Source organism: Elephas maximus, chromosome 4, assembly GCF_024166365.1.
Source record: "Elephas maximus indicus isolate mEleMax1 chromosome 4, mEleMax1 primary haplotype, whole genome shotgun sequence".
In the NCBI taxonomy this organism is placed as follows: domain Eukaryota; kingdom Metazoa; phylum Chordata; class Mammalia; order Proboscidea; family Elephantidae; genus Elephas; species Elephas maximus.
Window position 1 is genome coordinate 112,057,074 of NC_064822.1, and position 13,610 is coordinate 112,070,683.

General features: G+C 39.6%; 1 protein-coding gene across 1 annotated transcript; it reads right to left on the reverse strand.

Moving 5' to 3' along the window:
* Positions 1-364: 364 nt before the first annotated feature.
* Positions 365-3,055, reverse strand: LOC126076368 (olfactory receptor 6C74-like). The gene is given in 3 exon segments (XM_049884907.1): positions 365-561; positions 2,141-2,983; positions 2,986-3,055. Coding segments are annotated over 3 exon segments (1,110 nt in total).
* Positions 3,056-13,610: the final 10,555 nt, after the last annotated feature.

Sequence of the window (13,610 nt, forward strand, 5' to 3'; positions counted from 1 at the left end):
CCCTGGCACATCTCTGCACGTGGTATGGCAGGCCCTCTTGCCCACTACACCTTCCCCACCACCTTACCCACCACGGTGAAACCTGCAGAGGTTGGAGGCAAAAGTGGTGGTGGTTGGGTGTTACCCACCTTCCACTGCCTCTTGCTGCCCACCCTGGGTGAGAACCCCACTGGTCCTCAGCCGACTTCTCCCACTATCTATCCTGTGTGGGGTCCCTACTCATCACCCTTCTACCTAGGCCTGGCAGCCACACGCATCCCCCTACCCCTCCTACTATTTCTACCTCCTCCTACTGAGGTTCCGGTCACCTTCAGGCCCTCACTCGGTCTATCCTGCCCATGTACAACCTTGTGTCATCCTGCTGTCAACCCACACCCTCTCTGCCAGGACTGACACATCGTAGAGGAACGGGAGTAGGTAAAACCATTGCTGGCCTGCCGCCATCCCTCCTGTGGCCCATTCGTTGCCAGAACCTCAAGTGTATCCTTCTCGGTGTCCCAAAGAGGGCCATCCAGGTCCAGTCATGGATCCGAAAGGGGCCTGGATCATCATATTTGCCACCTGAGAATATTTTCAAAGTTGTCGAAAATGCAAAATGTAGGATGAAGAAATAGTCAATAAGTGAGAAGTATGTGTACGGTAATAGGGAGACAAAAAGTGAGTCAAACAGTCCAAGGGCTAAAAACAATGTACCATATGTAAGTCTGGTTCATTATTTCAAAACCAATAAATGTATTTCATCATATCAAAAGGACAAAAAGTGTACAGGTTTCCCCTACTATTCAAAAAGTAGAGAGTTCCTATAAACATTTTGTAAGATAAAATGGTGTAAAGCTCAAAAGCAATTACCATTAATTTATATGGGAATAATTTTTTAGCTTTCCCAGAATCAAAAACTAACCTACAAAATCGTAGCAAATAACACCTAAAACCTAAAATAACACTAACATATAGTGTTCATAGACATAGTTCTAAGCTGTGGCAGCTCGATGCTGAGACGCTGTATGTAGTTCCTGGGGAAGGGGCTTGGCAATGCCACTCTAGCTGGTTGGGGCATGTAGCTGCTGTAACAGCTTGCTGCAAAGCAAACACTGAACCCTAGCTTAACTTTTGGCCTTTTTTCGTAAAGGTCAAAATGCTCTTCAGATTTCTTTCAGTACTAATATAGGTCTTTTGTAAAAGCTAAGTGGCGGAAACCAAACTTTCAAAAAGCAGGAGATAGCTGTATTATTTTATCAAGTGATCTAGAATGAACACTTTAAAAATTTCAACACCAATTTATCATAAAATGTCTCAGAAAACTAGGAATAGGGGAAATATCCTCAACTCGATAAAGATTATCTATAAAAACCTAGACCTAGCATAAAATTTAATGTTGGGTGTTTGTGTGTGACTGTAGTCCTTCTCTTTGCAGTGTTACCAGACAGCACCTGTCTTTTGCAGCTCTACTTTCTGACTGTATTCTGTTGGTATGCTTACTGAAAGCATGTTAGCATGGAGAGAAGGAGGTATACCTCAGTCTTAGGTAGGTATAATCTACATAGGCTCTTTATTTAAGTTAGATTCTGATATAAAGCATTCTTTGTTAAACAAAAAATTTCCCTTTGATTTGCAGTAACATAAAGATTTGTAGATATTTTTTAAGTATCTTCATTAAATTCAAACATGAATACTTTTATATAGGCTCATTATTATGCCATTAGGAAGAGCAAATGTCTTAGTAAAATATTAACACTATGTAGTATAATGAAGATTTACTAGAGGTTTATAAAATAAAATGAATGTTTATAGAATTCACAAATGATCTACATCTCAACACATGTATGCTATAAAAATTTGGAAGTACTGTGCTTCAAAGATTGATTCATAATGGAATATTTTGAAGATAAAAAATAAGAGAAGTTGAAAGAGTGATGTAATTTCAGCAACAAATAACATAACATCATGGATACAGCTTACGCCATTAAAGGAAAAAAATCCAGGAGTAGATTGACTGCACAATGGGTATTTGTAGATGATTTAATCGAAACCGTAATGTAAAGTAAAATGGATGTGATATGAAGGCAGTCATATAAACTACATTTTCAATGACCCTTGGTTTCCTTTAAAAAAAAAAAGCTATTTTTTAAGGTAATAATACATTTTTGAACTATGTCCTTCAGGGCTTCTTTTACTTGCTTATTTCTTAAGGTATATATGAAAGGATTTAAGAGAGGTGCAATTGAGGTGTTGAGCACTGCTATCCCCTTATTTAAAGCTACCCTTTCCTCTGCAGAAGGTTTCATATACATAAAAATGCAGCTGCCATAAGAGATAGAGACAACAATCATGTGGGAGGAACAGGTGGAAAAAGCCTTTTTCCTCTGTTGGGCAGAAGGGATCTTCAGAATTGTTCTCAGAATATATGCATAGGAGAGTATCACCAGTGCCAGTGTAATCAGCAGTATGACAATGGCTGAAATAAAACCTAACAATTCTATGGACCGTGTGTCTGAGCAGGAGAGTTTCAGGACAGGAGAATAGTCACAGCCAAAGTGGTCAATAATGTTGGCATCACAGAATTCCAACCTCAAGCACAAGATAAGCCCAGGAGAGATTGCGAACAACCCACCCAACCAAGAGGTAACAACCAGCTGGGTACAGACTCTGTTATTCATGATAGTCGCATAGTGAAGGGATTTGCAGATGGCCACATAGCGGTCATAGGACATGGCAGTCAACAGGAAGAACTCTGATGCACCAAAGAAGATGGCAAAAAATAATTGTGTCATACAAGCATCATAGGAAATTGTTTTATCCATAGTCACAATACTGACTAGGTACCTAGGGATGCAGACGGATGTAAAAGACATTTCTAAAAATGAAAAATTCCGAAGGAAGAAATACATGGGTGTTTTGAGTTGGGCATCCAATAGAGTGAGCACAGTAATAGTCAGATTTACAGTGACACTCAATAAATATGTTAGAAATAAAAAAACAAAATCACAGTTTGCCAGTTTTGATCATCTGTTAATCCTACAAGAATAAACGTTGTCACCATTATAAGGTTTCGCATGGTTAAATTTCTTCTAAATTCCATCAGAGCTGGGAAAAAAAAAAAAAAAGAATTACTTCTGAGTTAAGAGAGCATTAATAAATACAAATATAAAGGTGATATGAAAAACAAAGTAACTCAAGTGAAATTTATATGTTCTCTTGCTCCCATAATTTTAACCATTTTTCCTAGCAGTCAGCACCCAAGATTGATTCTGTTTATTTCGTCTTCTTCTCTAAAACAACAACTATAACAAAAACCAAACCACCTGCCATTGAATTGAATATGATTCACAGGGGCCCTATACAACAGAGTAGAAGTTCCCCATAGGTTTTCCAAAGCTGTGATCTTTAAGGAAGCAGATTTCCGCATTCTCCTCCTGTAGAACAGGTGATGGGTTCTAATGACCGACCTTTAGTTTAGCAACTGAGTGCTTTAAGCACTGCACCACTAGGGCTCCTTTTCCTCCTGTCTAGACACTTATTTTCTAAACTCCATTTTCATTTCCTATTTACTTTAAAACTGTGACTTTGTTATTACCTATTAAAAAATTAAAAGCATCTGCAAATTTCTTGGATTTAAAGTTTTGTCCAAGATACTGAGATATAGCTTCTGCAATATTACAGTATCCATAAGAAAATATTTTTCGTAAGTTAACTCAGTTCTATCTATTGTTTAAACAATCTTTTGCTCACTCTCTTTCAGTATACTATGTCTACTCTGTATTCTTTTACATCTAAAACAGCGAATCACACCCGAATTTTTTATAGGTGAACTTTTAAAAATGGTTATTTAGGATGATACATTTCTAGTTAATCTCGGGGTTCCTTGATATTACCAGTTAAAATGTCTTTTATTAGAAAGAACTTTTGAAATTTAATACAATGTGAATGTTGAAATTACTGCATAAATTTCAAGTTGAAATTTTACATGAAATGTGGAATTACTTTACTCAATTGTTCAGTCAGTTTTGACTTCATGGATAACTTTAGCAACAAAAGAAATACTAATTTACATTCCGTAATAATAAAGGACCCCCCCCCAAAAAAACCTATTGCTATCAGTCATGGTGACCCTATACTACAGAGTAGAACTGCCCCACAAGGTAGTCTAGGACCAGTTGGTGGATGTGAACCACTGACCTTTTGGTTAGCAGCTGAGCTCTTAACCACTGTGCCATCAGGGCACCAATAATGTACCCAAGCCTTTATTAAATGCAAAGAAATGTGTACCAGTGGAATTTTTAATGAAAATTATTGTGAATTTTTGTTCATGGAGCTATCCAAAAAGACAAATGCAAATGCCCTTTCAGATATGTACACTGAAACTTTATCATGACTCACACAAACATTTTCTTTTCTTGTAATTCTGAATTTAATTGGTTTAATCCTATGGTCTAGCACTCACACTATAATGGATTCTGTGGTAACTGCTTTGTACATAAAACAACAGAATAGTGAAAACACTTACTTTCTATGAATTCCACAAGAGTTTTGTTTATAGACACATTGTGAATTATTTTTTCTGTATCATTAACCTTAAAAGTAATAGGAATGAATTTTGGAATACAATATTTTGATCTTTCAAACCTGTACTTTTTCTTTGCTTCCTCAGTGTCATTGGAGACCATGTTCACGTTAAAATCCAGGAACATTTAAGAACATATATAAACCTCGGTGGATCTCTTTCTCTTTTCAATCAGCACACAGGGAGCTTTTACAGAGATATTTTTCTGATGTCCCTTCAAATGTCTAGGTTCATCCTAACAACCTAGTAATTAAGCTATTTACACAGAGTAAATAATAGTATTTTTTTTCAGTAGATTTTCTGATTCTCTCTTGAAGACATTACCATAGATTTATCTCTGCCTAACAAAGAGGATATTTACTCAAGCATAAGACCCTGGGGATTCTTCTGGTGAAGACACTAATTGACCAACCTTATCATGAACTTAAAAAATAAATAAATAAATAACAGTTAATTAAGTGTCTTTATGGGATCTACTGGGAAATCCAAAATGTTAAGGTTAAAATTGAGTCTATTCCCACAATAGGAATTAAAAGGTTGTATTAACAACTTGAGGATACCCCAGGTGGCACACACTGTTAAGTGCTGGACTACTAACCAACAGTTTGGTGGTGTGAACCCATCCAGGGGCACCTCGGTAGATAGGCCAGGTGATTTAGTTTAGAAAAGTGATAGTCTTGAAAACTCTATATAAACACCACTTTCAGTGAAGGACAGGGTATCCAGAAAGAAGCTCAAAAAGACATGGAAGATCTAAATGCCACGATCAACCAAATTGACCTCATAGGCATATACAGAACACTCCACCCAACAGCAACCAAGTATACTTTCTTTTCTAGTGCACATGGAACATTCTCTAGAATAGACCACATATTAGGTCATAACACAAACCTTAGCAGAATCCAAAACAATGAAATATTACAAAGCATCTTCTCTGATCATAAGGCCATAAAAGTGGAAATCAATAGAAGAAAAAGCAGGAAAAGAAATCAAATACTTGGAAACTGATCAATACCCTGCGCAAAACAGCCTGGGTTTTAGAAGACGTTAAGGATGGAATAAAGAAATACATAAAATCCAATGAGAATGAAAACACTTCCTATCAGAACCTTTGGGACACAGCAAAAGTGGTGCTCAGGGGCCAATTTATATCAATAAATACACACATGCAAAAAGAAGAAAGGGCCAAAATCCAAGAATTATCCCTATAACTTGAACAAATAGAAAGAGAGCAACCAAAGAAACCCTCAGGCACCAGAAGAAAACAAATCGTAAAAATTACAGCAGAACTAAATGATATAGAAAACAGAAAAACAAATGAAAAAATTAACAACAACAAAATCTGGTTGTTTGAAAAAATCAACAAAATTGATAAATCAGTCCCCAAACCGAGAAAAGAAAAACAGGAGAGGAAGCAAATAACCCAAGCAAGAAATGAGATGGGTGATATTACAACAGACTCAACTGAAATTAAAAAGAATCATACCAGATTACTATGAAAAATTGTACTTTAACAAATTTGAAAACCTAGAAGAAATGGATGAATTCCTAGAAACACACACTACCTACCTAAACTAACACAAACAGAGGTAGGACAACTAAATAGACCAATAACAAAAGAAGAGATTGAAAAGGTAATCAAAAAAACTCCCCAAAACAAAAACAAAAAAAGCCCTGGCCTGGATGGCTTCACTGCAGGGTTCTACCAAACTTTCAGAGAAGAGTTAGCACCACTACTACTAAAGGTATTTCAGGGCATAGAAAAGGATGGAATATTCCGAAACTCATTCTATGAAGCCAACATATCCCTGATAGAAAACCCAGGTAATGACACCACAAAAAAAATTACAGACCTATATCCCCCATGAACTTAGATGCAAAAACCCTCAACAAAATTCTAGCCAATAGAATTCAACAACATATCAAAAAAATAATTCACCATGACCAAGTGGGATTCATACCAGGTATGCAAGAATGGTTCAACATTAGAAAAACAATTAATGTAATCCATCACATAAATAAAACAAAAGACAAGAATTACATGATTTTATCAATTGATGCAGAAAAGGCATTTGACAAAGTTCCACACCCATTCATGATAAAAACTCTCAGCAAAATAGGAATAGAAGGAAAAGTCCTCAACAAAATAAAGGGCATTTCTACAAAGCCAATAACCAACTTCATCCTAAATGGAGACAGCCTGAAAGCATTCCCCTTGAGATCAGGAACCAGACAAGGATGCCCTTTATCACCGCTCTTATTCAACATTGTGCTGGAGGTCCTAGCCAGAGCAATTAGGATAGACAAAGAAATAAAGGGCATCCACATTGGCAAGGAAGAAGTAAAATTATCTCTGTTTGCGGATGCCATGATCTTATACAGAGAAAACCCTAAGGAATCCTCCAGAAAACTACTGAAACTAATAGAAGAGTTCAGCAGGATATCGGGATACGAGAAAAACATACACAAATCAGTTGGATTCTTCTATATCAACGAAAAGAATACCAAAGAGGAAATCTCTATATCAATACCTTTTACAGTAGCACCCAAGAAGATAAATCTTACCAGAGATGTAAAAGACTTATACAAAGAAAACTACACTTCTGCAAGAAACCAAAGAGACTTACAAAAGTGGAAAAACATTCCTTGCTCATGGATAAGAAGACTTAACATTATAAAAATGTCTATTCTACCAAAAGCTATCTACATTTAATGCAATTCCTACCCAAACCCCAACAATATTCTTTAATGAGATGGAGAAACAGTCATCAACTTCATATGGAAGGGAAAGAGGCCCCAGATAAGTAAAACATTACTGAAAAAGAAGAACAAAGTGGGAGGCCATACTCTACATGATTTTAGAACCTATAATTCTACCACAGCAGTCAAAACAGTCTGGTACTGGCACAACAACAGATACATAGACCAATGGAACCAAACTGAGAATCCAGACATAAATCCATCCACAGATGTGTTCATATCTGACAAAGGCCAAAAACAGTTAAATGAGGAAAAAGACAGTCTTTTTAATACATGGTGCTGGCGTAACTGGATATCCATCTGCCAAAATGAAACAAGACTCATACCTCACACCCTACACAAAAACTAACTCAAAATGGACCAAAGACCTAAATATAAAATCTAAAATGATAAAGATCATAGAAGTAAAAATAGGGACAAAGTTAGGAGTCCTAGTACATGGCATAAACGGGATAGAAAATATAACTAACAATGCAGAAGAAAAAGTAAATAACAGAGAGCTCCTAAAAATCAGACACCTATGCTCAACCAAAGGCTTCACAGAAAGAGTAAAAAGATTGCCTACAGGCTGGGAAAAAGTTTTTAGCAATGACATTTCTGATCAGTGCCTGATCTCTAAAATCTACATAATACTGCAAAAACTCAACTACAAAAAGACAAATAACCCAATCAAAAAATGATCAAAAGATGAACATACAATTCACTAAAAAAGACATTCAGGTAGCTAACAGATACATGAGGAAATGCTCACGATCATTAGCCATTAGAGAAATGCAAATCAAAACTACAATGAGATTTCATCTCACTCCAAGAAGGCTGGCATTAATCCAAAAAACACAAAACAATAAACGTTGGAGAGGCTGTGGAGAGATTGGAACACTTATACACTGCTGGTGGGACTGTAAAATGGTACAACCACTTTGGAAATCGATATGGCGCTTCCTTAAAAAGCTAGAAATAGAATTACCATACAATCCAGCAATCCTACTCCTTGGAATATATCCTAGAGAAATAAGAGCCTTTACATCAGCAGATGTATGTATACCCATGTTCATTGCAACACTGTTTACAATAGCAAAATGATGGAAGCAACCAAGGTGCACATCAACGGATGAATGGATAAATAAATTATGATATATTCACACAATGAAATACTAAACATTGATAAAGAACAGTGATGAGTCTGTGAAACATCTCATAACATGTGAGGAATATGGAAGACATTATGCCGAGTGAAATTAGTCTGTTAAAAAAGGACAAATATTGTATAAGGCCACTATTATAAGAACTCTTGAAATAGTTTAAACAGAGAAGAAAATACTCTTTGATGGTTACGAGAGGGGGGAGGGAGGAATTGTGGGAGAGGGGGATTTACTGATTAGATTGTAGATAAGAACTACTTTAAGTGAAGGGAAAGATAATACACAATACAGACGAGGTCAGCACAACTGGACTAAACCAAAAGCAGTTTCTGGAAAAAACTGAATGCTTCTAAGGCCAGCATAGCAGGGGCGTTGGTTTGGGGACCTCGGTTTCAGGGGACTTCTAAGTCAATTGGCATAATAAAGTCTATTAAGAAAACATTCTGCATCCCACCTTGGAGAGAGGCGTCTGTGGTCTTAAATGCTAGCGAGCAGCCATCTAAGATGCATCAATTGCTCTCATCCCACCTGGATCAAAGAAGAATGAAGAACACCAAGACGTAAGGTAATTACAAGCCCAAGAGACAGAAAGGGCAACATAAACCAGAGACTACATCAGCCTGAGACCAGGAGAGCTAGATGGTGCCTGGCTACAACAGATGACTGCCCTGACAGGGAACGCAACAGAGAACCTCTGAGGGACCAGGAGAGCAGTAGGATGCAGGCCCCAAATTCACATCAAAAAGACCAGGGTAATGGTCTGAATGAAACTAGAAGGACCCCGGTGGTCATGGCCCTCAGACCTTCTGTTGGCGTAGGACAGGAACCATCCCCAAAGCGAACTCTTCAGACCTGGATTGGACTGGACAATGGTTTGGAGAGGGACGCTGGTGAGGAGTGAGCTTCTTAGATTAGGTGGACAGTTGAGACTATGTTGGCACCTCCTCCTTGGGGGGAGATGAGAGGGTAGGGGGGTTAGAAGCTGGTGAAATGGACAGGAAAATAGAGAGTGGGGGGAGGGAGCCGGTTGTCTCGTTAGGGGGAGAGCAATTGGGAGTATGTAACAAGATGTATATAGATTTTTGTGTGAGAGGCTGACTTGATTTGTAAACTTTCACTTAAAGCATAATAAAAATTAAAAAAAAAAAAACAAGAAATAGTTTAAACAAAGAAAACTATATTCTTTGACAGTTATGAGAGGGGGAAGAGAGGGAGGGTGAGAGAGCAGTATTCACTAATTACTAGATAAGAAGTACTTTAGTTGAAGGGAAAAACAACACACAATATAGGCAAGGTCAGCACAACTAGACTAAACCAAAAGCAAAGAAGTTTCCTGAATAAACTGAATGGTTCGAAGGCCAGAGTAGCAGGGGCAGGGATTTGGGGACCATGGTTTCTGGGAACATCTAAGTCAATTGGCATAATGAAATCTATTAAGAAAACATTCTGCAACCCACTTTGGATAGTGGCATCTGGGGTCTTAAATGCTAGCAAGAGGCCATCTAAGATGCATCAATGGGTCTCATCCCACCTGGACCAAAGGAGAATGAAGAATGCCAAGGACACAAGGTAATTATGAACTCAAGAGACTGAAAGGGCCACATAAGCCAGAGACTACATCAGCCTGATACCAGAAGAACTAGATGGTGCCTGGCTAGAACCGATGACTGCCCTAACAGGGAACGCAACAGAGAACCCCTGAGGGAGCAGGAGGACAGTGGGATGCAGACCCCAAATTCTCATAAAAAGACCAGACTTAATGGTCTGACTGAGACTGGAAGGACCCCGGTGGTCATGGCCCCCAGACCTTCTGTTGGCCCAGGACAGGCACCATTCCCAAAGCCAACTCTTCAAACATGGATTGTACTGGACAATGGGATGGAGAGGGATGCTGGTGAGGAGTGAGCTTCTTGGATCAGGTGGACACATGAGACTATGTTGGCATTTCCTGCCTGGAGGGGAAAGGAGAGGGTACAGGGGGTTAGAAGCTGGAGAAATGGACATGAAAAGAGAGAGTGGAGGGAGGGAATGGGCTGTCTCATTACGGGAGAGCAACTGGGAGTATGTAGCAAGGTGTATTTAAGTTTTTGTATGAAAGAATGACTTGATTTGTAAACTTTCACTTAAAGCATAATAAAAATTAAAAAAAAAAAAAAGCTATTTGACACCAAAAAAGAGAAAAGGGAAACCCTACATAGTAGTTCTATTCTGCCCACACGGGGCTGCTGAGTGTTGGAACTGACTGGAGGGCAACTAACAACAACGATTTATAATTTGAAGTTCTTCAATGTATCTGAGCTGAGACTGGTCCAAAGAGAAGAAAACTAGAGCTCTCTCATTCTCCATTTGAAAACGAGGATCGAGATAGTGATGTTGGCCTCTGTTTAATGACAACATTGTCTATGACCTTTAGTTTTCTGAATCTTCACTAACTTGGCTCATAATATATGCTTTTGAGGCCCAATCTACTATTTCTTAAGCTTCTCACAATTAAATATTTATTATAGACTAATAAATAAATTTTAAATATATTTTTTAATATTTCATTCAAATACTTATTATATGCTAATATGGTTACCAGGGGAAATGGCATAACTGATATTTTGGAAAGTACCTAATTACATAATTGAAATTAAATAAAATACCTCTAGATAATAAAGTATTTAGAAATCTGTGCATATGTCCTCTAAACCATGGAAAAGATTTCTTCTTGCATACATTATTAAGAAAATACAGCAAAATAAGAAAATTAAATCCTTCGTATTTATTCTTTATTAAGAAAACTATACTTTAAATGTGTGAAAATGATTGGAAAAAAAGCCAGCATCTCTCGTTTGTGAGAGTACAATATGAAAGATTTTCCACAGAGACAAGCACCAAATTGATGATATATATATATACACACACACATAAAGATATTCTATTTGGGAAGTGTCCTAGGCATCTAATTCTGCTATAACAGAAATATTACAAGTGCACGACTTTAACAAAGAGAAACTTATTCTCTCACTGTCTAGTAGGCTAGAAGTCAAAATCACAGGGGGTCAGCTCCAGCGGCAGGCTTTCTCTCTCTGTCAGGTCTTTGTCATCAATCTTCACTTGGTCTAGGAGCTTCTCAGCACAGAAACTTCAGGTCCACAGGATGCGCTCTGCTCCCTGTGCTGCTTTCTTTGTGGTATGAGGTCCCCATGTCTCTTTGCTCATTTGTTTCTTTTATACCTCAAAAGAGATTGGCTTGAGACACTATCTAATCTTGTAGATCTCATCAATATAACTATCACTAATCTATCTCATTCCCCCATGCGTCTGTCAGTTTGTTGTACTGTCGGGCTTGCATGCTGCTGTGATGCTGGAAGTTATGCCACTTGTATTCAGATACCAGCAGGGTCACCTATGGAGGACAGGTTTCAGTTGATCTTCTAGACAAAGACAGATGCAGAAGAAGGACCAGGCAGTCTACTTCTGAAAAGAATCAACCAGTGAAAACCTTATGAATAGTGGTGGAACGTTGTCTGACATAGTGCCAGGAGATGAGCCCTAGAGGTTGGGATACATTCAAAAGACGACTAGGGGAAGGCGGGGCCAAGATGGCGGACTAGGTAGACGCTAACACGGATCCCTCTTGCAACAAAGACTCGGAAAAACAAGTGAATCGATCACATACATAACAATCTACGAACTCTGAACAACAAACACAGATTTAGAGACGGAGAACGAACAAATACGGGGAGACAGCGATTGTTTTCAGAGCCAGGAGCCAGCGCACCAGGCAGGTGACCTTCGGAGCCCGAGTTGGGGCAGAATCCAGGGGGGCAGACGGCACAGACAAGGGGCCCAGCCCTAGCCCCCGAACTCATCCCGGGAGCGAGCCCAGCAGCCGGTTGGAGCGGGCGGCGTGGTGGCGCAGCCGGTGGGAGAAGTCCCCAGGAGGCAGTGACTGGTCTTGGTGCGGGGAGAGCAGCGTCCCAGCCGGGGAGCCGTCCCGCCAGGAGTTTGGCCGGAAGCGGGCAGGGCGCGAGCATGGGGACCACCTGCATTTCCCTGAATTGACCCCGGGGGGGGTCCAGTCGTTCGTGTGGGAGGCACCCACCCAGTTCGCACGAGCGGCGTGGTGCGCAGGAGGGAGAAGTCCCCGGGAGGCAGTGGCTGGTCTTGGAGCGGGGAGAGCGGCGTCCCAGCCGGGACGCACAGTCCCACCCGGTTCGCGGGAGCGGCGAGGGATGCGGCTGGAGGGACGGGGAGCCCCCGGGAGGCAGCGATGGATTTTAGAGACGGGAGTGCACCGTCCCAGTATGGGAGCCTTAACCTTGGGGGTGGGGCTGACAGCGGAGGATCTGACCGTGACGCCAGCGGGCCAGACCTCCCGGGGGGCAATCTCCACACACCCAGTACATATAGGCTACGTGCCCCGTGGAAATCTCAGGTATAAGAGTCATTCCAAGTAAGGCAAACAACTCTGGCTATATTCTGAGGTGCTACACTCTGAGCTCTCTGATCCCTCCCCCACCCTCCCCAGGCGCCTCCATTAACATCCGAAAAGCCTGAGCCAGAGGGAGAACTCTGATAGGGATCTGACTGCATTTTTTTTAGTGGATTTTCTGGAAAAACTAGTTTCCCAGTGATGGCTCGGAGACAGCAGTCCATATCAAACCACATAAAGAAGCAGACCATGACGGCTTCTCCAACCCCTCAAACAAAAGAATCAAAATCTTTCCCAAATGAAGATACAATCCTGGAATTATCAGATACAGAATATAAAAAACTAATTTACAGAATGCTTCAAGACATCACAAATGAAATTAGGCTAACTGCAGAAAAAGCCAAGGAACACACTGATAAAACTGTTGAAGAACTCAAAAAGATTATTCAAGAACATAGTGGAAAAATTAATAAGTTGCAAGAATCCATAGAGAGACAGCATGTAGAAATCCAAAAGATTAACAATAAAATTACAGAATTAGACAACGCAATAGGAAGTCAGAGGAGCAGACTAGAGCAATTAGATGTAGACTGGGACATCCGGAGGACCAGGGAATCAACACCAACATAGCTGAAAAAAAATCAGATAAAAGAATTAAAAAAAATGAAGAAACCCTAAGAATCATGTGGGACTCTATCAAGAAGGATAACTTGCGAGTGATTGGAGT